Raw genomic sequence first — 25,489 nt, 5'->3', positions numbered from 1 at the left:
TACTCAAAAGCTTTTAAAAACAAACAGATGAGCCACCCCTGTCGCACAGGGAGACACTTTGTGCTACACACTGATTAACCACCAGTCTAATCCTTTATGTAAAAGAGGGGAAAAAATGTTGATGATGATGTTTGTTGATGTTATTACTCTTCATCTGTTCCATGCCTCTGCAGGTAGAGGAGCTGTATGAGACGTATTGTATTCAGTGGAGATTGTGTCAGGGAGCGGTCAACATGAAGAGAGCCTTTTCACTGTCCCCGTCCACCAGAGCCTCCAGAGAGAGTCTGCTGGAGCTCAACCGCAACCACAGACACAGCCTGCAGGTAGGATCAGTGATCAGTGACATTTTGGAAAAGTATTTTTGGAAAATCACATATGGTCTTTGAAGTTTCTAAAAGTTCAAACTAGCTGGAGATGATCTTGCACAAAAAAGGGAATTCATGCCTCGTTTGTTTGTTTGTTTTGTCAGTTGTCCATGTTGTAGGCACATTGTGTGTAGATTGGGAAACTACTTTACACCAGATAATATTTATTCTTCCTCTCTGGCACCTTACTGTAGGCAGCAGTCTAGCTTACCATGTGCCTTCAAACCTCCCAGAGAGAGTCTGTAAACTGGAGACTGTTTTTGAGACGTACTCACAGCCAAAGTGGCAACCACATATCCATCATGTCCGAGGAGCGCAGTGGCAAAATAAGCCTTTGAATGGTCATAAAGTTTCCAAATCAAATATTCTGACATGTGAGTGATGGTACTGCAGTGATTGTTCTGGTTGCAGCAGCAGGATAAGGGCCATTAAAAGACAGCTGTAGACTCATTCATGCCCTCTGTCGATCTGTGGTTTCTCTTTTTCATAGATTCAGCTTCAAACATGTGCCCACATCTTCTTTTTCTCAACTCCTCACAAACTTTTCTTACTTTCCTGTGATCAGTTTTTTCTTTTCATCATTTCACCCTCAGTGTTTTTTGATATCACATCTTTTTTTTTTTAAACTCTCCTCTGGTCTTACGCACACACACACACTTAACACACACACACCCCAGATCTTATAAAGATTAACTTATATATGAATGGTGCGCTCATCATTTGTTTGTTCATATGGTTGCATGCATGCCTATGTACTGTACAGCATGTACGTTGTTATTTCTTCTATTTGACCTGCACTCAACAAAAGATGTTCAGAGTCTGAAGTTTCTTTAACCTCCTAGGACCTGCCGTCCACATATGTGGACATCACATTTTTGGTTATTTTGACCAAAATACTCAATTTTGCTCTACATGGGCCTGATATCCACTTACGAGGACATTATACTGCTACTGTTCTATCAGAATTTTAAATGAATATCCTCATTTGTGGCTCTCATTTCTCTTAAAAACAAAAATAAGGTAAAAAAAAAAAAATCTGGAAATTCTTTGTTTTTACATTCATCGGGCCCCAATATGCCCAAATATCAAAGAGAAATTAAAAATGCATGTCATGGAAGAGTTCGGGTCTTAGGAGGTTAAAGTTAAAATCTCTGACCTCTGCTAAGAGGTTTTTCAGAACTGAACACTCTACTTGGATGAGAGGTGATAACTTAAAGCTCGCCTTGATTTAAACCTAGAAAGCTTGAATCACCTCGTTTACTGAGAATCTTTTACACGAATGGTGCAGCTCTTAGGCATCCACTGATGTTCTTTTCTTCAATAATCATCATCATCCACAAGATTACTTAAATTTGGGGGCGTTATAGGAACAGATGCCTAATCAAGTCAAATACAGTAAAAAAATAAAAACAAAAACAAGATTATTAAAATAAAAATCATTCCCACTTCTGGGATGATTCAGGACTTCTTGTGTTTAGGAGTTAGGAGTTTCAAAATACAGTTAGCACAACATGTAAATTTCTTGGGTTAAATGTTTTCATGTTTTCTCTGATAGTAGAGGCTGAGATAATAAATATAGTTTTCATATGTAACAAGATACTTTTCTGTAGGTAGTAAGGACACCACAGCATCACAAACCATTTTACTGCATCTGCCATTGTGATTTTTACAGTTGAACAGAAGCACCGTAGAAGAGGGTTCGGTTTTTTTCTTTTTCTTTTTAATATCAGCAGCCACTTGAGAATTGTTCTTCTGCACACACAGGTTTCTACTGATCTGGCATATAAGGTCTTGACAGAGTGATGAGCATGCAACAGCAGAAAGCCAGTGTTATTAAGGATAAAGTCAACTTCCCATAGGAAAGATTAAAGTGTTGTTTTATTACAATTACAAAAATCTGGATGTTTGTCTTAAGATTAAGAAAACTGACTGAAGTTTAAGTGGACTGAAGGAGTTAAATGATAAACTGAAGCTGAAACTGCATGCTTATAATCAATGCTTGCATGCAGGTCACTGTTTTCTAAGAAGACCTTGTTTCCATAATAAAATAAGTTATAGCTGTGTCACTTCACTTTTCAAGTCAAATCAAGAACTAAAAATGCCCGGCACAATACTAACTCTTAAATGTCAGAAAAGAATTACACAACGTAGAATTTTTTTTATTTTTTATTTTTTGCAATTCAAAAGAGCCTCTTTGGCAGTGTAACACAATAGTAAATGAAATTAGTGAGATTGTGTAGGCATAAACATTTTACATTTTGTTTCTTGTTGTGTTTGGATTGTGGTGATTGGGGTTTTCTTTCATTTGATCAGCTTTTAAACATCCAAACATGCCCACCATGCAATCAGACAGACACATGAGAAACAATATGACCATAATTAATGGAGATCTTGTAAACGATCTGTTGCATGTTGCTTGCTGGCCTCATTACTTAAAACTGACCATATTTAATATGGGCAGGCAGGCATGTATATTAGGAATGGTGTTATAAAGTCTTAACTACTGATAAATTGGCCACTTGGTCCTCAGTTTTGGTCTGTGCTGTGCGACCTCCTGCAATTTCAGCCCACGCAGATGACAAAAGTCTGCTCGACACATGCTGCTTCATCTGCGCTCTTTGTGGTGAAGTCCAACTCTTAGCCAGAAAGTCAGCATTAAAATGCAAAAGCCTAATAATCCTTTAAAGGTTTCCATAGAGAGAGCCAGAATAAATCATTAAATGAGCACACTGGTGTTTACTGGGGTCACTGTTTCTTTTACAGTTTGTTTCTTCCCTTTAAGTTCAATTATAGTTGTTGTTATTATTTAGACATAATTCATTGCTACTGTAACTGTGGTTAATAATTAATAAATGGAAGCTAGACAGATGGAGACACAGATGACAATAACATTTAATGTAATTATTATATTTATTTATATAAGAAAATTCATTTGCATGTATGCATACCTACATTAAATTGTGTTTTTCATCATGTATTAAATATTGAGCTACATAGTGTTCAGCTGGCTTAAGCTCAGGACGTAGAGCAGGTCCTCTACTAATCAGTTAGTAGTTTGATTCCTGGCTGCTCCAATCTGCAGCAAAAGTATCCCTGGGCAAGATACTGAATGCCAAGTTGCTCTGTGATGCTTTCAATGGAGTGTGAAAAAGTGATTGAATGAACGGGTGTGAGTGAGGCATGTTGTATAAACCGCTTTGACTGCTCCAGTAGAACAGAAAAGTGCTGTACAAGAACCAGGACATTTATAGTGTTCTGTTTGCATTTTGCAAAGTGTGTCAACTTTATTGAGATCTCTTTAAAAAAATTTGAAAAAAACCCCCAAAAGAAGTGAGACATTTTTACCTCTGGACAGATCACCTGTGTTAGATGTTAAGAGTAAAAAGATACTGAGGATTGCTGATGGTTATTTCTTAGTAATGAAGTGCATAAACCTTTCCAAATATATTAAAGAGATTTGCTCTTGGCTTTTACTGCTGAAATAAATATTGGCCTTAAAATGGTCGTTTCCAGTGCGCAGCTGTGGCTGTGAGCACAGTCAAACCTTCCGTTTGTGAGGAACAGCAAATCAAAAGGTAAGGCAGCTAAGGAGCTAAAACAGCTAAACCAGGTTTCAGAGAGTGGATGACTGGGAAAGCTGAACCATAACCTGATGAACTGTGAATCACGCAATCTTCTGAGAAAATAGACAAAGAACTGTTAGAGAAGATCTTTTTTTTTCTCTGTGTGTTTACACTTCTCTGCAGGACATGTCAACAATGGAAGGAGAGTTAGAAATCCTGCTAGGAGAGCTACACATCAAAATGAAGGGTGCGAACACACACTCACACACACACACGCACACACGCTGCCTTCAGAGCCCTGAGCAATTTACAGGTTATGAGTGACACACTATCTCCCAGACATCTAACGTCTGCTTTAACTTGCAGGTCTCATCGGCTTCGCTCGACTTTGTCCAGGAGACCAGTACGAGGTTGGATTTTCTATTTAAAAACCAAGAATTTTCAGCATTTGCATGCAAATAACTTAATGTGCAGGACAAGTGAAAGAAACACCATCTACTGTCTCGTCCCTACAATCAAGCTTTTAATTTTTACATTTTAAATGTACAGCTGAAAGTTCTTTTAGTGTTGATGATTATCAGCAGCAGCCTGATTTAGATGTCTGAAAAATGTAAACGGATACATACATACAAGTGACTTAATGACGTTTTATAAACTGCTCATATATTTCGTAAGTTAAATAAATTTAGGCTTAAAAAGTAAGTAAGGGGCAGCACAGTGGCACGGTGGTTAGCACTGTTGCCGCACAGCAAGAAGGTAGTGAGTTCAATCCCACCATCAGGCTGGGGTCTTTCTGTGTGGAGTTTGCATGTTCTCCCCGTGTTTGTGTGGGTTCCCTCCGGGTACTCCAGCTTTCTCCCACCGTCCAAAGACATGCAGCTTGTGGGGATAGGTTAATTGATCAAATTGCCCATAGGTGTGAATGCGGGAGTGAATGTGAGCGCGAATGGTTGTCTGTCCCTGTGTGTTAACCCTGCGACAGACTGGTGACCTGTCAAGGGTGTACCCCGCCTCTCGCCCTATGACAGCTGGGATAGACTCCAGCACCCCCCGCGACCCTGGAAAGGATAAGCGGAAGCGAATGGATGGATGAAAGTATAACATTTATGAAGTAGACTAAGATAGAATTGAATCATTTTGAAATCTGAATCTCTGTCCTGGGGGAATGTTTTGTTTTTCTAACACCAACCAACAATAATGTCAACATAATATTTTTTCTTTTACAACAACTTCTGGATCTCATCCAGAAATGTTACTTTGAAGTCCCCTAAAGTACTAAAAAAAATCATTTAAAAAAAACTTTATTTAGAAGATAGTTAAAGGGCGTTTTACATTTTAAAAAAACTAAAAAATCTCTCTTTATGAGTTCATTTATTTTTGCTGTGCAAAAGTTTAAGAACTGGAAAAAATAAAGCAAACATTTTAAAAATAATGCCATGAAGACTTAATCAATTTAATATGAAATGCAACAACTATCGCTTAGGTTCTTTTTGTTTGTTTGTACTTTGTATTTGTATTTTTATTTGTACTTATATTTAAATTAACATTTCAAACTATAACGTGCCAAATTTGTCATAAATCCTCCACAAACTACCTGCACTGTCAGGAAAAACAAACAAACTGTGAACTGAACCTTTGGACTCTTAGACCAAAATTACTGACTTGGTTGGTGTTTTATGGTTTCTGGATGATGATGTTGTGTCTTAATGATGTCACATTGACAGGTGTTGGTACGACTGGGCCGCCAGCGATGGAAGATCAGAGGGAGGATTGAATCAGATGATAGTCAGTCATGGGATGAGGAGGAGATGGTCTTCCTCCCACACATTCACCACAACTTTGAGATAAAGGTAAGCGGACATGTCTGCAGGTGTACAGCAGTGTAAATACCTATTGCATATTTTTATTCCAGAAATTTGAATACTTCATCTTTTTTGTCCTTTTAGGAATTTTGCTATTACAGTGACCTGTATTCCTCTGGGCTGTAATTTCTTTCCACTCTGTGTTTGTTTTACTGTTTGTGTAGAGGAAAAAAAACTTTCTGTGTGTATCTTTAACCAATGGCATCCTTTGTTTTAGGTGACGGAAGCAAAGGGTTTGAGCTGGCTGCTGGTTGGCATGGTAACGTGTGCAAGCGCAGACTTCTTTGTGGCAAGGCCTCAGGTGATGTTGGTGGACATCACAGAGTTGGGAACCATCAAACTGCAGCTGGAAGTGACCTGGAAGTACGAACGCAGACTTCTTACACACACACATGAAAACAAGATAAAGATCTGATTTGAAACTAACCGATGAGGTGATGACGATGATGACAACTCTGAAATGCTGGTATTTCCTCTGCTGGGATTTAAGAGGAGGTGATAAAGGGTGAAGTGGGAATAACCAAAATTCCAAAAAGGAAATGAGAATAATTGGAAGACAGATTGAGGGACTACGTGTGGGCAGCTGTGTAAGAAATTTTAATCTGTAGCATAAAAAATATGAAAGTTTTAGCTGAACTTTTGTCCTGACCTCTCCATCATGGCTCCACATTTTGTCCTGCTGCTGGTGTAGATATCATGTTTCATGAGACACATGAATGATAAGTGCAGCTGGTCCACGCGACCGCATCAGAAACGTTCCTTTTTTCAGTGAAAGGTGGAAGGAAGAGATGACAGATTTTACTACTGGATAACAAATCATGTTTTTTCCATTTATTTCTCAGCCAACGTAATTTCTGTCTTTCTTTTTTTTTAATTTCAGACTTTTTTTTAAATAATTACTTTTCCAGATGCTCACAGCTGTAAAACCAGAGAAAATATCAAATAGAACAAAGCAAGCAACAACAAATGATGTTACAGATTCACATCCACTCGTCCTGCTGAAGCTGTAGCTGCTGTTTTCTTCATTCTCAGCCTCAGTCTCTGCCGCACCTCTAACCTGAGCCAGCTGTTGCTGAGCAGCTGATTGAATACAGAATGAACATTTTACTCACACACACATACACAGTAACACACGCAGACGCACGCCGCTGTGCCCTTGTACCATGACAGATCACATTTCAGGTTTTAGAGGGGCCAGGTGGAGGACGTTTCACAGATCCTCCCCCTGGAGAGATGGAAAAATCACACAAAGCTGTACAAGGCTGCCAGACACACACACACACACACACACAAACAAAAGGCTGCTGTGGCCATACGCACACATACACCCACTATGCACCTCTGTTAAGCTAAAAAAATAAGTAACATTTCACTGCTTTCCCTTCATTTCTCTTATGCAAATAAAATGTAATAATGTGACAAAATGGGTTCAGCAAATACAAAAAGATCAAAAGAAAATGATTCATTGAAAGCTCAGATTAAGAAGAGAAAAGATTTTTAGCAAGTCGAATGTTTCATGCTCCAAATCACTTTTTTATCACATCTTTTTGATTGTTAATGATTACGTTTTTAGTAAAATAAAAGTCAGAATGATAGCTTTAGCATATTATCATATCAACTTGAGAAGCACTGCACTTTTTGAGGAAACCACCCACAAATAATTATTTTCTCTAAATAAAACAGGCCATGAAAATTACAGTAGCAGTTAGCGCTTCACTTTGTGAAATGCTTCTAAATGTGAGGAAAGGTAACCAAAAAACCCGCAACAGCATAAAACGTTGCAAAACTCTGAAAAGTAACTCATTGAACAGACGGCTAATGATCACGACCAGTTTAATACCAAATGGATACAAACATATGTTTATGCAGTGCATATCATACAGTTTGTTGTGCAGTGTATAACTTTCTGTGTGCTAACACCTGCAGTCCATTTGACGGCACTGAGAAGCTGAGGCCGCTGTCTGGAAACAAGCAGTCAGTGTCCAGCAGAAAGAGCTCAGTGTACAGCTGGACGGCACCGAGCACCCCCTCCTTCACTGAGAAATACTTTATAGTACGTATATGTGCACACACACGCACGCACTCAGGGGTTTTATTAATGCAAAGCACATGTACTGGTAGCAGGATTCAGCATCAACCTTTTCATGTCAGTTCTGTTTTTATTCCCTGTTTTGTTATATTGCCAAATTTGTTTATTGTGATATTACCAATGAAGTATATCCTAAGTTTAGCACACTAAAAAGACTGTTTATCCTATTACTTTTTTCAGTCTATGGTGCGTGAGCTGCGGGATCAGGAAGGTTCTCTTCCATCTCTGGTGCCCAAAACTCATCCCAACAGAGGAGGAATGTCTCTGCTCAGCTACCTCTCCAACCCTTCAAACACCTCTATCGCATCAAGCCACGGTCCTCAGAGCCCATACACCCCGAGGTATGACGTGTGAAGTTAAAAGGGTTCAAATGAAGGGAGCACACTGGCTACAGAGACAGTACGTGTTAGGAATATTAACTGTTTTGTATTTATCAGCTATAAAGCAGTGTTTAGCAGCATTTTTGGCTTGTTGCTGTACAGAATAAAAAAACGTATTTCAGATGTAAGTAATAAGCGTAAGAAGTTAGTGCAACCATTCTGGCATTGTGCTTTATTACACCGTTTTATTTGAATGTGGTGGAATTATCCAGCATCATTATTTTAGTCAAGACTGCTTTCTGGTCAACTGTCCACAGTCTCTCAAGGGCTCACAGCTACCCTTTCAGCCCAAGTCGAGACACCAGTCTGGGAGGAAGTCGGACTCAGCTGTCGCTTGGAGAGGAAGAATCCCTGGAGATCTCAACAGAGGAGTCAGAGACAAAGAAGAGGGTGGACAAGAAGGTAGACGAGGAGAAGGAGGAATGGGGAGTTGTGTTAGAGAGTCCATCCTTACCAGAAGAAAGTAAAACAGACTCCCTTATGACCTTACAGAGGTGAGGATTCACTCAAGAGAATACAATGTTTAAATATGTTTTTATTGGTTCCCAGAAGCAAAGAATTGGTTACATGTGAAAAGCAATTCAAGGAATACAGGCCACAACTACAGGAGTGAAACAGCATGTAACTGAGATGGAGGGAAAAATGATATATAATGATTGTGAGACAACCAGAAGGTGAGGAGGAAACTGAGCAAAGGCAGGAAGTACAACAAGCTTAAAGCAAAACAGGAAGTTACAATACAGGATACAATATTTAACTTACAAGGGAAAAAATAGTTTTTTAAAGATGCAAAACCCCACAATTTGAGATGAATCTCTTTTTTGAGTCAATACTTTCTTTACTGATAATACTTGTTAAAGCTTCAAATGTAAAGTTAACAATGACAATGATTAACAATGACAAGCAGTACTCCTAAAAGAGCCTAAAACAGGAACCTTCCTGTTGTTTATCTGTTCGTTATCTATTTTGGTGTAACATGAATGGCGAAAATCCATTTTAACAATCACAGGTGAAAATCAGAACAGAGGACGAACTACGGCCATACCATCATGCTTGATGCAAAGACGCCTTAAACTTGGCCAGTGGAAGAGGAACAACAGACTAGCACAATACTTCTGGACAGTAATAATAATGTTTTTACCTTTAATGCAGGTCGAGCACTCCAGACATCCTGAGAAAGAACACATGTGGAGAAGCAGAGCCTGAGACCCACAGCGTAGCCCCAAGTCAGGACACAGTCACTGGGCAGGTAAAGAGCCCACACTCGCGTCATAGAAACATTTTGTTGAAAGTCACTTTCACACTGCAATGGTAGACGATAATTAGAAGTCAAAAAAGCAGCATATCTGTTGTTTTGATGTATTGTCAGTCGCTCTTCTGACAAGCAGAAACTTTACCACATTTGCATCCAGGAGTTGCTTCTGTCCTTGACCTAGCTTTACTACTTGTTCAGAGTTCTATTTAAATGTGGGCTTGAGGGGGGTTGTTTTCGCTTTTTAAAACAACCTATTAATATATCCTATCTAACAATGACTGTACCTTCAGTGTCAGTTTCAGTGATGATTTGTCAAAATTGGATCTTCTGCTGTGTTTTGTAATTGTATATAAGAATGATACACGAGTGGTGACATGAACACTGTGGGAACCACTGAGAAACGGCACAAAACATTAAATGCAAAGACACGACAATTGATTTACTGCTGTTTCGCTTTAGCAACTAATTATAACAAATTAGAGTTAAAGATATTTCAGAGTCAGACAAATTTCAACCAGTTTTCTTAAAAGAAGACAAAGTGACAAAGACAAAGAGTGCATCTAAATGCTTGACTGCATGTTTTTCATTGAGGTGAAAAAATGTATTTATTCAACCTTCAATGAGACCTTATGAAGCATTTTTTTTAGTCGCTTTTTGCAGTTTTGTCTCATTTCATGTGGCCTTTTCATTTTTCAGCTTTTGCCATCTCCTTTCTGCTTGTCTGTGTTATTTTCCAGCTTCTCTCTTTTCTTCTTCTTTTCTTCTCTCGCTGTCACAGCTTGTTAAAAACGTGTCCTTCTCGGTTTTGTCACCTCGTGTCTCTTTCGTCTGGTCTTCTCATTTTTAAACTCATTTTTTCCTACTTTGTTCCAGGACTCCACAGATTGTGAGGAATACTCTGTCACAGCCTTGCCAACACCACCTTCTCCAACCCCAGCTGCACCGCAAACCTCGCCTGCAGCAGCTGCTCCGACACCGTTGAAGCTGGGTGTGAGCGGGGTCCAACGTCATGCCCAGGCGCTCAGACTGGGAGCCATTATTGCAGAGCTGGAGAAAATATTACAGGATCAGAGCTGTGCTGACAAGGAGCTGAGAGCCCTGGAGCACCAGATACTGCATCTAGCCACCATACTGAAGGTAGCTGTGTGTATTTATACAAAAACTGTAGAAACGCCTGTAAACACACATGCTGTGAGTGAACCTTCTCTTTCCTCATGTCTTACCAGAACGACCTATCACTGCTGAGACGCTCATCTTCAGAGGAGACTCTGGCTGTTGAGGAGGTGCTGGGTAGCTTTGACTTTCTGTCAAACGACCTGAACGGAGATGATGACGCCTCCTGTTTGGGAAGCCTGAGACTGAAGGACAGTGGGTAAGTTCAGAGACAGAAACTTTAGTCTACATCGACCTGTAAAAAGCCTGATCTATACATACTTTCTTTTCCCATTAGCATCAGTTCTTTCCAGCAGAGCACACTGAGGAGTCATGGAATTCTCTCTCAAGGCAGCCAGTCGGCTTCTGAGGAAGAGCTAGTCATCACTCCTCTGACCTCTGGAAACTGGGGTCTTGATCAAGCTCTGGAGACTCACCTGGATATCTGTTGCATCCTGCTGCAGGTACAGAATCTTCATTCTCTTTTATTTTCAGATACATGCTCACTTTACTTGAAATTTCATACTGAGATGCACACAACGGGTCCAACGTCTTCCCCTAAGCATTTCACATTGCTCTCTTTAACAAGTTCTTCCAAACAATGCTGTTCATGTTTTTGTAGTAAGTTTTTAGATAAATACATAAATCAACAGTAACATTGTTACAGTAAACCATGTCTCATACTCATACTCATAGTTTATTAGTACCTAAAACATGACCCACAGAAAACTGGCAAATAGAAAGTGAAAATTAGTAGTCAAGTTATTATATGGGGGGGTTTTTTTCACTCATAAGCGACTATTTGTCATATGGTGCTGTGTGGATAGTGGATAATTTAGCAGACCCAAATGCAGACATGTGAAGGCTAAAGTTGAATTCAAAGCGATTATTTAATGTTGAAGTTCAGAGATTAATAAAAGTCAAAACCAATAATCCAAAGACAGTTCAAAGTCCACAATCCTTATGTAAACAAGCACAGGCTAAACAGAGCTAGATGACACAGCTATGGGGGTGACACAACAAAAAACAAAGGAAGACTGAGGCGATATATTTTCAAGAGGTGATGAGAGAAGAGGAAAGACGTGTGGGACTTGAACACAGCTGAAGACAGTAGCAAAATAAAACTGGGAAAGTAACACTTGATACAAGAAAACATCGGCGCAGAGGAGTAGGGTTAACACAGGGGGGGGGGGTTAACAAACACAGACTCAAACACTGATACAAGACTGGCACAGAACAGAGCACAAAAAGGGAACAAACTAAATCAAAACGTCTATAATAACTAAAACAAAGACTGAATCCTCGTGACCATGACAGCATTTGCTTGTTTAGTCTGATGGCAACCACTTACATTAAGTCCAGATATTTGGAGGCTACCGTAATCTGTTTCTTCCAGTGTACTGGATTACAAAATCCCTGACTCTCATTTATGTCAAACCTCCAATTTACTTTTCTAAATCAAACAAATGTGATCTCTGCTTCCTCAGATGATAAGAACGACCGACTTCACCCCTTCTAGAAGGGAGCTGCTGGAGGAAATGTCTCTCCAGGCTGAGGTCCTGGACAGAATCAGCTGTCTGCTGCTGGAGAGGAATGACAACATCTCTATACGAGACAGTTAGTGGAAAATCTGTAATCTAAGAACCACATCTGAAGTTAATGCATGAAACAAGGCACATTATTTTTAAAGCAAATGAGTAATAAATTGAGATTTTTTTATTATAATTATCAATTTCACATTTTCAATAAAAACCTTGTCCAGGTTCTTGCAGTGATTCTCCTTTTGTTCATCTTCAGTCCTCCCTAAGGCCCAGAGAACGAGGGGTGTGCTGTCGTTCTGGGAGGAGTGCGTGCACGACAGCAGCTCTCCTTTCTGTTGCCACATCGACAGCTTCACAAGGACGCTGAAGAAGCGTTACACACACAAGGTGAAGGCCAAGCAGCCCGGCCAATCAGAGAAAGGTACAAAAGCACCTCATCGCCTTAACTACAAATCCTTAAACAAGTCTCCCCTCTTTTTTTTTTTGCTCAAGTGGCTCATGTGACCATGAGTATTAATTAAAAGACTATGGGACATACAGTCCCGATCAAAAGTTTAAGACCACTTGAAAAATCATATTTTGCACAGTTAGATCTTAACAAGGTTCAAGTAGACCTTCAACATGCAATAAGTGAGACAAAACATTTTTTTGAGCATGCAATTTATTGGAAACAACGCTAAAACTGAAACAGGCTGTTTTACAGCTGATCCAAAGTTTAGGACCACATGCCTTTAAAAGGCCAAATCTGTGAAAAAATGTAGATTCATTGTCATTTTCTGTCAGGTAGTCACACTGTTATCACATTCTGATAGCAAAGGCAAAAAACGTTCCCTTTTTTAACGTGGTCAGTTTGTTGAACTGAATAAGCAGGGACTCTCACAGCGCTCCATCACTGCTGAGGTGGGACACAGTAAGATGAGGGTTATGCAACAAAAAAGTCAATTGGATGACCCAAGAAAAATTTCACCAGCACTGAGCCGGAGGAGCCAATTGGCTGTCTGTCAAGACACTGGACGATCCTTGACCCAAATTAAGGCCGATACTGGTGCCGACTGAAGCCCCATAACCATCAGACAACATCTGAGATTGAAGGGCTTCAAAAACAAAAAACGTCTTCAAAGGTCTCGTCTCCTTGAACGCCACAGAACTGACCATTTGGACTTTGCAAGAGAGCACCAAAGATGGGACATTAAAAGATGGAAGAAAGTTTTATTCTGTGATGAGAAAAAAACGCCACAGTGGAGGGGGCGCCATAATGGTCTGGGGTGCTTTTTCCTTCAGTGGAACAATGGAGCTTCAGGAGGTGCAGGGGCATCAAACGGCTACTGGCTATGTCCAGATATTGCAGAGAGCCTGTGTGGTAATGACTGGGTTTTCCAACAGGACAATGCTAGAGTACACGATGCCCGCAGAACAAGGGACTTCTTATAGCAGAATAACATCACTCTTTTGGACCATCCTGTGCGTTCCCCTAATCTAAATCCAATTGAGAAGCTCTGGGGATGGGTAGTTTACAAAAATGGACAACAGTTCCAGACAGTAGAAGCCCTTTGTTCAACTGTCTTCACCACTTGGAGAAATGTTCCCACTCACCTCATGGAAACACTTGCATCAAGCATGCCGCAATTAATTTTTGAAGTTATCAACAAAGGCAAGGCAAGGCAAGGCAAGGCAAGTTTATTTATATAGCACAATTCAACAACAAGGTGATTCAAAGTGCTTTACAGAGACATTAAAAACAAAAACAAATAAAAAGCATGATTTGAAATTGATTAAGACAAGCAAACAAACACAAACAAACAAACAAAACAGTATATAAAATGAAAAATCAAAACAGTAGATAAAATCAGGACAGTAGATAAAATCAGTAGTTAAAATGTAAGTTTTGAAATTTAAGCTTAAAAGTGTGGATTTGGTGCTTTATTCAAAAGCAGCTGAGAACAGGTGAGTCTTCAACCTGGATTTAAATAAACTGAGTGTTTCAGCTGATCTGAGGCTTTCTGGGAGTTTGTTCCAGATATATGGAGCATAAAAGCTGAATGCAGCTTCTCCGTGTCTGGTTCTGACTCTGGGAACTGATAAAAAACCGGATCCAGATGACCTGAGGGATCTGGAAGGTTCATACTGGGTCAGGAGGTCACTGTATTTTGGTCCTAAACCATTCAGAGCTTTATAGACCAGCATCAGAACTTTAAAGTCTATCCTCTGACGGACAGGCAGCCAGTGTAAAGACCTCAGAGCTGGACTGATGTGGTCCACTTTTTTGGTCTTAGTGAGGACTCTAGCAGCAGAGTTCTGAATGAGCTGTAGTTGTCTGACTGATTTTTTAGGTAGACCTGTAAAGATGCTGTTACAGTAATCAAGCCTGCTAAAGATGAATGCATGGACTAGTTTTTCCAGGTCCTGTTGAGACATCAGATCTTTTATCCTTGAAATATTCTTGAGGTGATAGTAAGCTGATTTTGTTATTGTCTTAATGTGTTTTTCTAAGTTTAGGTCTGCATCCATCACTACACCCAAATTTCTTGCCTGGTTTGTGGTTTTTAGGTGTATAGATTGAAGTTCTCTGGTGACCTGTAATCGTTTTTCTTTGGCTCCAAAGACTATTACTTCAGTTTTGTTTTTGTTTAGCTGGAGAAAATTGTAGCACAACCAGTCATTAATTTCCTCAATGCATTTACCAAGAGCCTGTACAGGGCCTCGGTCTCCTGGTGACATTGTGATATATATTTGTGTGTCATCTGCATAGCTGTGATAGTTTATTTTGTTGTTCTTTATAATCTGTGCCAGTGGGAGCATGTAGATGTTAAACAGAAGGGGTCCCAAGATGGAACCTTGGGGAACTCCACATGTGATACTTGTCTGCTCAGATGTGAAGTTACCTATTGATACAAAGTATTTCCTGTTTTCTAAGTATGTTTTGAACCAGTTTAGTACAGTTCCTGAAAGACCTGCCCAGTTCTCCAGTCGTTTGAGTAATATGTTGTGGTCAACTGTATCAAATGCTGCACTGAGATCCAGTAAAACTAAGACTGACATTTTTCCACCGTCTGTATTCAGACATATGTCATTAAACACTTTGGTCAGAGCAGTTTCAGTGCTGTGGTTCTGTCTAAAACCTGACTGGAAGGCATCATAGCAGTTATTCTGTGTTAAGAAGTAATTGAGCTGTTGAGAAACTGCTTTTTCAATGATCTTACTTAAAAATGGGAGGTTTGAGATCGGCCTGTAGTTATTCATTTGTGTCTTGTCAAGATTGTCCTTTTTCAGTATAGGTTTTATTACAGCAGTTTTTAGTGATTCTGGAAACACACCTGACACTAAAGAAAAGTTTACGATCTGTAACAGGTCTGACTCCAAAGTCTTTGAGACCTTTTTGAAAAAACTTGTTGGCAGGACATCTAAACAGCAAGAGGAGGAGTTCAGTTGACCTAAGATGTCCTCCAGGTCTTTGCTGTTAATAGCGTGAAACTGTTTGATGGTGTTTAAACAGTTTTTTGGTGGACACAGTACATATCCTGGATCTGCCGTTGATGTACCAATTGCTTGTCTAATCTTTTGGATTTTTTCTGTGAAGAATTTGGCAAAGTCATTGCAGGCCATGGTCGAATGAAGTTCAGCTGCTACTGACACAGGAGGGTTTGTTAGCCTGTCAACTGTAGAAAATAAGACCCGAGCGTTATGACTGTTTTTAGTGATGATGTCAGAGAAATAGGACCTCCTTGCACTCCTCAGTTGTAAATTATAATTGTGAAGTTTCTCTTTATAGATGTCATAATGAACCTGGAGGTTTGTTTTTCTCCATCTGCGCTCAGCTTTCCTACACTCTCTTTTTTCATTTTTCACCAGTGTGGAGTTTCTCCATGGAGACTTTTTCCTTCCAGAGATAACCTTCACCTTAATGGGAGCAATAGTGTCCATTACATTTAACATTTTAGCATTGAAGCTAGTGACGAACTCATTGACTGAACCTCTGGACAGGTCAGGTGTTAAGGGGAAGACCTGGTTAAAGATCTCACTACTGTGTTCAGTTATACACCGTTTTGTGATCACTGCTGTTGATATATTTGTGTGGGCTGAGATTTTACTTTCAAAGAAAACACAGTAATGATCAGACAGGCCCACATCAGACACAGTAACCTTTGAAATGCTCAGGCCCTTGGAGATCAGTAGGTCAAGAGTGTGTCCTCTATTATGTGTGGCCTCTGTTACATGCTGAGTCAGCCCAAAGTTGCCCAGAGTGTTACTCAGGTCTTTAGTCCCTTTGTCCTGAGGGTTGTCCACATGGATGTTAAAATCCCCAACAATAATTACACAGTCGAAATCAACACAGATCACAGACAGTAGTTCACTGAGGTCATTAAAAAAGTGGAGCTACTCATTACTGAGTTCATGTTTGAAACTTTGATTTCTGTTTTGGGGGATTTACGGGGGGGGGTTGGAGGTGTGGTCCTAAACTTTGGATCAGCTGTAAAACAGCCTGTTTCACTTTAAGCTTTGTTTTCGATAAATTGCATGCTCAAAAAAATGTTTTTTCTCACTCCCATTCTTCTTGTTGCATTTTGAAGCTCTACTTATAACCTTGTTTTTTTTGTTTTGTTTTTTTATTTTGCAATTTTTCAAGTGGTCTTAAATTTTCGATCAGGACTGTATTTACAGACTCTCCTGAGTGGGATGATCAGGTATTCCACTTTATGAAAGAATGCATGGCATTTTTATCTCACAGTGCCCCACACTGTAATAAAAGTCAGGCTTTTATCCAGTGGCTATAAAAAAGCAAGGAATGCTGTCATCATAGATTAAGTGCAGCTAATGTTTTACTGCTGCATATTATGAATCACTAGAAAGTGGCAAGGTTTGCTGACTTGAGAAAATATGAAGGAAATTGCCACAAATAAAAGAAAAGTTTGTCAAAAAAAAAGATGGGTGAATATCTACTAAAACCGATCAGCAGCTGATCCAGAAAGTTTAAAAAACAAAACAAAACTACTGTAACAGTTACTGTGATAGAAAGTGGAAAAGAATTTTGGCTTAAAAAAACATGTGAAACAGCAGAAAAGTAAAAAATGGAAATGTAAGCCATGTGGAAATATCTCATTAAACTTCATAACTCTTTGAGATTAAAGTGAGAAAAATGTTCAGGAAAATAACAACTTGAGAAAAGCACAGTTTGGATACATTTGTTCAATTTCAAATTGCGCTGCTCATATACTTTGTGTACGTTTCTGCAGTATAGACGCCTGCTTATACTTAAAATTATGTTTCTCAGCTTATATCATGAAGTCTCACTGTAGCTCAGACAATCTTCAGCATGTTTATCCAATAATATCCAAAACTATAAAGCCAACTTAAAGCAGGTTTCTAAAGAACACTTTACTGTAATGTAATGTTGACTCAAAACCACCTTGATGTATTAAATTTTTGTGTTTTACCTCCTCTGCAGTGTTTTCTCAGCTCCTGCAGCAGGTTCAGGCGGCCTGCCGGGTGGTGCCCAGCTCTCGGTCACTCTGCAGCCCGGAGAGAGTCACCCTCTTCCAGCTGTCAGTCTACCTGAAACGCTGGAATTTCCAGGAGCTTGGAGATCACATCTCCCGCCTCTCAAAAGAAGGTAAAGCTTCAATTTACAAAGCTGTCAACAGATAAATATATCACTATTATCTACCTTAACTTTATTATTCGTTTAAAAACATTTCATGAAATAAACATATATCACAGTAAGTAATAGTAGTAGTAGCCACATTGTATTTATAACTATAATTTATAACAAAGCACCGTAGGACATTAAACATGGAATATTCATTTTCATATGAACCCATTTTAATAGTTTTATATTTGAAACTTTACAGTATTTATACTGAAGTTATACATGGGAGGCATTTCCAAAGACTGTGTTTGGAGGTATCAGGAATGGGATGGTGTTATACTTCTAAGCTTCCAGAGAATCCAGCTCACTAAAGGCATCCGGACCATCTGTTAACTCTACAGCCAAATGGTCACCCCAAACAAACAGGGTGTGTTCTCTTGCATGCCTGTTTATGAGAAATATTTTGAGGTTTACATCTTGTGAGAATATTTCTTCAATAGTGAAGACATCTTGGAAAATTTTCAGTGTAAGCAGACCTTCAAAGGACTGTTTGAGGAAAATATGAGGAAATATTGAGTCTGCGTTAGGCGTGCATTTGTCACAGATGGGGTAAGGAGCCTGGAAATGCAGGATGTCAATAGTTTGAAGTAGTACTTGTGTTTAGTTCAGGGGGACACATGCCTCTGTAGAGGCTCAATAAATTTGACACCTTTCCTGGTGTCAAACTATAAACATGAGCACACAACAACTTTTCTGCCTCCCCTTTGCTCTTTCCATTTCTCCACCTCCCCTTGTTCAATCTCCTAGATTTCGCTACAGTATACAGATGTCTTCTGTTTATTGAAGTGCTAAACTGCATTTGGTTTGCATACCACTGCACTGAAGAGAAAAAACTGCTAAAACAACAACAGCATTTCTATGCTTGGTTCATTTGGGGACAAATAACTCCTGAAATAATACTCAGTGGGTGGAGTTTACACGACAAAGAAAGACAAAGAGTGCCAGAGAGATTAGATAAAACATCATTTACTTTTTATGCTGCAAAAACATTACACAATGTTCTAGTATGTAATAAAAATAAATAAATAAATAAAAATAAAATACAAGCATGTGGCCAGCAGAGAGTGGACCCAGGATGCATGACTCAAAATCACGGCTTTATTAACGCTGGTAAAAGGTGAAGAAAACAAAAGACAAAAACAATAACTGAGCTGGGTAGGAATAGGGAGCCTAAATGGACTGATGGAAGCTACACACACTACAAGGGAGAGGCAGATGATATGTCCACAGGAGGAGAGAGTGGGAGGGCAGAGTGAGAGCATGGCTTAACAGAATCTGACGAGATGGGTGGGCCAAAATTGAACATCACACACCCGAGAAGGGGGACTATCAAAATAAAATGGGAAGTAATGCACACAGAGACCCAGCCTAAGAAATGCAAACTTGACACAGGGACCAGAGACATGACTGAGTGGGGAGACAAAAGGATGAAACACAGAGAGATCATAATGGGAACAGGAAGGGATAAACACAGGGACCGGGACTGAAGACATGTTTACTAGACATCCGCGGAGACGGGACACAGGGAGACCAGACAAAGACAAGGACATGACCGAGGAGACAAAAAGGGTGACAAAACGCAGAGATGAGGCTGAGACAGACTGGGCACAAAAGGAAACTAACTTGGTCAATTAAGAAACCAAGAACTATAGACAAACTTTGAAGCTTCAGAGAAAACATACTCAAGAACTAGAACATAAATTAAACTTCCAAAGAAATGAAACAGAAACTAAAAATACTGGAACAAAGAGTCAGGACCATGACAGTGCACACAAATATGTGTAATTATGTGAATACAGTACCTAGAGAAGGAAACAGTTAAACCAAAAATATTATTATTCTAATTATTAAATGAATGGTCCTCGTTTTCCTCTCCTTTTCCTGAGCGGTTTCCATAAAGGGTGAACTTTAAAACTTTTCAGCCAACAGTAATAAGTATGTTTCATAAAGATCATGATATTTGAATGAAAGCTGCTAAATGGATGAGAGCCCCCTCACTCAGCTCACTCAGTGGTATGTTGTTTATTATTTTGTTGTTCATTATTATTCATTGGTGCATTTCAGAGTACATCCTCTCAGCCCTGAGTAGCCCCAAACGGCGGCGGGCTTTAAATAAGCTGAGGGGCCGGAAGATCACAGAGCTACTTCCACTGGGATGCACCCTGCAGACTCTCGCCTCCCTGCAGATTGACTCCAACCACAAAGTCTGCAAAGCTGCCACCAACTGCATCTCCAGAGCTGCTGGATACAAGGCCTTCAGGAACAAGGTACATCAAAACAAGTCGTCTTTTCCAGAGATTAATAATAATACTAAATTTTATTTATAGGCGCCTTTCAAGACACTCAAAGGCACCTTACAAGCAATGAAATATTAAAATCACAGTATGGATAAAATAACAATATGAAAACTCAATACAGGAAGGAAGGGCAACATGCAGAAAATCAGAGAGATCTAGAGGTGCAAGGTTATGGAGAGACTTTTTAAAATTAATGAGGTATTTTACAGCAAGCCAGTGAAGGAGCTCTCTGTGCATTTCCACTGGAGGAACTCGGGTCAATAAGTTCTAAGTAAATTGTTTTATAGCCCACTTAGTGGATAATTCTTTCTGAAGGATTTGAACTTTATTGATTGGACTTTATTATGACAGCTACAATGTAAATCCACATCTTAATATTAGGGAGGGATTTGGGGTCCAAAACATTGGTTTATGGCTACCAGTATGAATATCAATAAAACAAATGACCAGCGCCTTTATCCCAGGTGTGAGAGTGAGAGGTGGGGTAGACTTGGACTCGACAGCTTGTAAGGTGCTTTAGTTTATCACAGGCCTAACTGTCCCTTTTACTAGCATTGCATGAACCTTAATTTGCTGTAGTTAATATTGTTATATCGACAGTTTGTGGTGCTTGGAGCTGAAAAATTAAGCTATACTGCAGTTACTCTTATGACCACTTGAGGCTTGTTCCAAAAATGAGTCAATCCCCATTGACTTCCATGTCAAAATGTCTAACTTTACAGCATTAAAAAAGCATGCTTACAGCCTGGTACAAAAGAACATTTTAGCCTTTGTCAGTGATTCTTCCTTTTATAGCAACATATAAAAGTTTTGTTTTTTTAATAAAATGTCTAATTTGCATACTGGTAAGGCTTAAAGTTAGGGTATTGTTGCTTGTACTCATATTTGTACTGACAGTGGGAGCTGTAGCCATCTCCACCTTTTAATTCCAGTCACTGAACTGGATTCCCGAAGATCTAACGTGCTGTCTGGAGCCTTTTGAATTATTTTAATTGAGTAATCTGACATATAATATGGTCTGCTTTGATGTACGACAAAGACAGATGTGCTTCTGTTATCGCTAGTGCTTTTAGTCTGTTAGAATTAACAGTTACGTGTATTGCACCCATTCAGTTTATTAATTCAGCTTGATAAGTTTGCTGGCATTAACTGATTAGTTAGCATTCCACCCTCCTGTCCAGATGTGGTAACTTCTGGCTCCAAAAAAACCTCCAACAACAACAAAAACATGGTGGCAGCAACATCACTGATCCAAAACCAGTGGGTTATGTTACAGTGGCCACAGCCATCTTTTATATACAGTGTATGAGGCCAATCCAGCAGCATAAGTAACACCTCGTGTGTGTGTGTGTGTGTGTGTGTGTGTACTTTCTTCTTCAGGCGGTGCTTTACTACACAGAAAGCCTGAAAAGTATTGATATTAAAATCCAGCAGAGTTCCTGTTTGGCTCTCAAATGCCTCCGGGTAAGCAGAACACAACTCTACACAGTCACAGCAACACTCAGAAGTCTTGTTTTCAGAATTGTCTGTTTTTTATCAGCTATCATAAGTGTTTTTTTTTTGTTTGTTTGTTTGTTTGTTTGTTTTTGTTTTGTGTTCTTCTGTCAGGCGACAGAGAGTGTGGACCACATAGCAGATTTATGGAGATCAACAGATGAAGATCTGCGTAGTGCTGCCAGAGAAACTGTCCTCTCCTTTGGTACAAGCGTTATCCCTTTTCATCACAGGGTTATTTTTTTATATACCTATATTGTATTTTATTTCTTTTATTACTTTTTCTTTCAATCTGTCTGCAGGTAAAAAGGGATACCAGGCCTACCAGAGGATGGACCAGCTAGACACTGAGATGCAGGATGAGGCTTACCAGAACCAAGAGACTGAGATTACGATTTTATAGGAAACAGATCTGGATCAAAGAATAGGCACAAATGTTGTAATGATGCTGGCCAAGAGAGTAAAACCAAGCCTATGTCAAAATGGAGAAAGTTTACAAACCTGTCAGGACGTCGCACCTTCTGGGAAAACTTAATTTTCTTTTAAGAATCTGTTGTGCATGTGCTACCAGAGAAACAACTGCAGAGGAAGATCTTATGATGGAGACTTCACCTTTCCCTGGATGGATCATTCACTCACTGATGTTGATTAATGACTTCTTATTTCTCCTGTATTGTTTTACTCAGAATTTGAATTTATTTTTGTTAGATATGTAGAGTTTTTCTTAAAGAAGACGTCAGCTGTAGTCTGACTTTTTTCTAGTGCTGGGAGTTATTTCACCAACCAGTCGATATGACTGTCTTATTGGGACATGAAGGATAAATATAATATTATTTTACATAATCTTGCAAGCGTGTATGTGTGTGTATGTGTGTTTAGAGCAATAATCGGCTACAATAAAACAAAAAAAAAAAAATCACATGAATATTAAACCCTGGCAGATTAATGAAATCCAGATTAACAGCCTCTCCTGCCTGTGAGAGCTGAGTCTTGAATTAATTTTAAACAAGAGGAGTCTACAAATCAAGTTATGTCGCACTACTCATTTTTCGAATCATTTTTAAGGCTTAATTGAGAAAAAAATCAAATATATCTGAAAATAAATGCAGTTTTCCAGGTTTTATATTCAGAATAATTCCTTTTTTATATATTTTCACATGCAAAGGTCCACAGGATAGACTGATATGGTGGTCGTATTGTTTTCATTTTCACAGGAGAAGCATGACTTTTCTATCAAAATCCCAACAAGGAAGGATGTTTGTTTGGGGGGGCGGGGGTTCATACTACAAATACAAATGTTTTAAATGATACCAAACTCTCTTTTATCCAATTCTTCTTTGACAAAATGGATGTTTATACAAAATTGTTCACGTTGGTGAAGGAAAATATTTGGCCTGCTGCCTTTGTGCCATCACAGAAACGGAGACCGCTGCTGACCTCTGCTGGCTGTTCACATATACTGAGCTGGAGAGGGACCCGAGGAGATGTTTGCCTGCCACAGAATAGATTTGGCTGTGGTTAGAGTGACCTAGGACCTCACTGACCAGACTGTTTGCGAGGCCGTGGGAAGAAAGATGCTGCCGACAGCAAAGCAGTTTAAGTTGCGGCATAAAATGACATTTTTCTTCAGCCTTATTGCGTCCATGAGAACTCTGCATCAACTTTAAGGAATTATGTTTGAAGAATCTGCTTCATGGATTGAACACAGTGTTTGTTTCTGTTGTTTTGTTGATAATAGGATGCAGAATCATTTAGCTTCCTAAAACAAAGAAAAATCCTACAAAATCTCAAAAACTGTGTTCAGTAAGAAGCAGAGCTGCGCTTTAACCATGTTTGAATTCTGTGTGTTTTGTTTTAGCCCCCTCCCACACAACCAGATGGTGCATGATTTGCACTTCAGGAGAGTTTACACAATCAAGAGGAAAAGATTTCAAAGTCATCTTTGTACACAGATAACATACCCTCACCCCCTATTTTGCAAAACTCTCACAGTCTGACTGAACACCAGTCATTTGCTGGTCTTTGGTAGTTTTCCAGGTGCTGAATCTTAGAAATCAAAATGTTTTCAAGGCTGCTTTTTAAAAGGTTGAGAATGAGAAAAATCAATGTGCTGAGAAAGCTTTGGAAACAAACAGGAGGGCAAAGGAAGTAAGATCAGAAGGAATAAATGTGCTTACACTAGGTGAAGAAACAAGGCAATATGCTGTCATTTATGACATGTGCTAAAATCATCTCAATTTATCTGTTAGCAACCATAATTTTTCCCCCAGATGCCTGAAAAGGTTAATTTAGCCATGGTCATATCAAACAATCCCTGGAATGGCAGATTTGTAAAAAAAAAAAAAAAAAATGTTTTAGTAAGTTGAATAAACACATACAAAAGTGTAAGAGCAGACATAGTGCTGGTCAAAATGTCACACAAGACAAAGTGAAAACTTTCTGCTCGGCATAAAAATTAAGACTTGCAATTATTTGTTCCTAAAATTGGTAATTCCAGCCATGAAACTCATCTCATTTTTTCCATCTGTGTGTCAGACTTTGGTAATTTCTTTGATATGTGTACCCAGAGCTAACAGCAGGACATGGAAACTGAATTTCAGTTTATTTTGAGTCAGATTTATTGCGCCTAAAGAATGAACTGAGGAGACTTGCCGATCTGGAGATGGCAGCGGAGCAGGAAAAACGGATTCAGTTCAAAAACTTGGTGTGGGCATCTGAGATCAATATTTAACCACAGCTGAGCAGGAAAACCTGAAGCACAGGGAGAGACGAGTTACCTCAAACTCAAAGCACAGGAAAACCACAAAACTGAAAGGTGGTCAAAGCATCGTCACGACATGAGTGACTAAACTATATCACAGCCAGTGGAGCAGCTGGGTTGGATAAGGCTCAGGTGTGCAGGTTGGTTAATCTGGTGGACTGTACCCACAGAGAGGAAGAAAAAGACAGAGACAGGCAAGAACAAACAGGAAACAGGAGCAAGCATAAAAGAAGAGCAGTACTGCATCTGTGTATAAAGGGTTACTGAGATGTATTTAAGACTTTCTGGTGCATACCATATTTACACAAGTGGAAACAAAGGATGAGCATCCTCCTGTGCTGACAAATATATGAAATATTAAAAGAATAAATGACCCGCCCTCTTTTTCAAACACTAAATGAAAAATTAAATATAAATAATATAAATTAACCTCTACAATATAAAAGTAAAAAAGTGACAATTTAAGTTCATTTCTAGAATTAGAAGAAATACAGCATGGCAAATATGTTCAAATAAAATAAAACTGCAATAATAATTCAATTCAATTCAATTCAATTTTATTTATATAGCGCCAAATCACAACAAAAGTCGCCTCAAGGCGCTTTATATTGTACAGTAGATAGCACAATATTAAATACAGAGAAAAACCCAACAATCATATCATATGACCCCCTATGAGCAAGCACTTTGGCGACAGTGGGAAGGAAAAACTCCCTTTTAACAGGAAGAAACCTCCGGCAGAACCAGGCTCAGGGAGGGGCGGCCATCTGCTGCGACCGGTTGGGGTGAAAGAAGGAAAACAGGATAAAGACATGCTGTGGAAGAGAGACAGAGATTAATAACAGATATGATTCGATGCAGAGAGGTCTATTAACACATAGTGAGTGAGAAGGTGAAAAGGAAAAACTCGATGCATCATGGGAATCCCCGGCAGCCTACATCTATTGCAGCATAACTAAGGGAGGATTCAGGGTCACCTGGTCAAGCCCTAACTATATGCTTTAGCAAAAAGGAAAGCTTTAAGCCTAATCTTGAAAGTAGAGATAGTGTCTGTCTCCCGAATCCAAACTGGAAGCTGGTTCCACA

At 39.3% G+C, this 25,489-nt stretch overlaps 1 protein-coding gene across 4 annotated transcripts in view; it reads left to right on the top strand.

Moving 5' to 3' along the window:
• ripor3 (RIPOR family member 3) overlaps window positions 1–24,897 on the top strand; it is a 65,219-nt gene extending 40,322 nt beyond the window's left edge. For 2 of the 4 annotated variants that reach the window (XM_063473690.1, XM_063473693.1), the window contains 19 exons: window positions 174–323; window positions 4,112–4,175; window positions 4,295–4,338; window positions 5,653–5,778; window positions 6,008–6,153; window positions 7,717–7,843; window positions 8,060–8,220; window positions 8,517–8,753; window positions 9,412–9,508; window positions 10,388–10,651; window positions 10,741–10,886; window positions 10,965–11,130; window positions 12,154–12,283; window positions 12,464–12,628; window positions 17,651–17,815; window positions 19,916–20,118; window positions 21,529–21,612; window positions 21,757–21,847; window positions 21,945–24,897. In XM_063473690.1, the coding sequence (XP_063329760.1) occupies window positions 174–323; window positions 4,112–4,175; window positions 4,295–4,338; window positions 5,653–5,778; window positions 6,008–6,153; window positions 7,717–7,843; window positions 8,060–8,220; window positions 8,517–8,753; window positions 9,412–9,508; window positions 10,388–10,651; window positions 10,741–10,886; window positions 10,965–11,130; window positions 12,154–12,283; window positions 12,464–12,628; window positions 17,651–17,815; window positions 19,916–20,118; window positions 21,529–21,612; window positions 21,757–21,847; window positions 21,945–22,045 (2,667 nt within the window). In that variant the 3' untranslated portion in view covers window positions 22,046–24,897. The remainder of the gene's footprint in view (window positions 1–173; window positions 324–4,111; window positions 4,176–4,294; window positions 4,339–5,652; window positions 5,779–6,007; window positions 6,154–7,716; window positions 7,844–8,059; window positions 8,221–8,516; window positions 8,754–9,411; window positions 9,509–10,387; window positions 10,652–10,740; window positions 10,887–10,964; window positions 11,131–12,153; window positions 12,284–12,463; window positions 12,629–17,650; window positions 17,816–19,915; window positions 20,119–21,528; window positions 21,613–21,756; window positions 21,848–21,944) is intronic. The other 2 variants (XM_063473691.1, XM_063473692.1) reach the window with 1 other exon arrangement.
• The last annotated feature ends 592 nt before the right edge of the window (window positions 24,898–25,489 follow it).

This window comes from Pelmatolapia mariae, linkage group LG5, assembly GCF_036321145.2.
Source record: "Pelmatolapia mariae isolate MD_Pm_ZW linkage group LG5, Pm_UMD_F_2, whole genome shotgun sequence".
Taxonomy (NCBI): domain Eukaryota; kingdom Metazoa; phylum Chordata; class Actinopteri; order Cichliformes; family Cichlidae; genus Pelmatolapia; species Pelmatolapia mariae.
The sequence above is the reverse complement of the archived record's forward strand: the minus strand, read 5'-3'. Positions and strand labels throughout refer to the sequence as shown.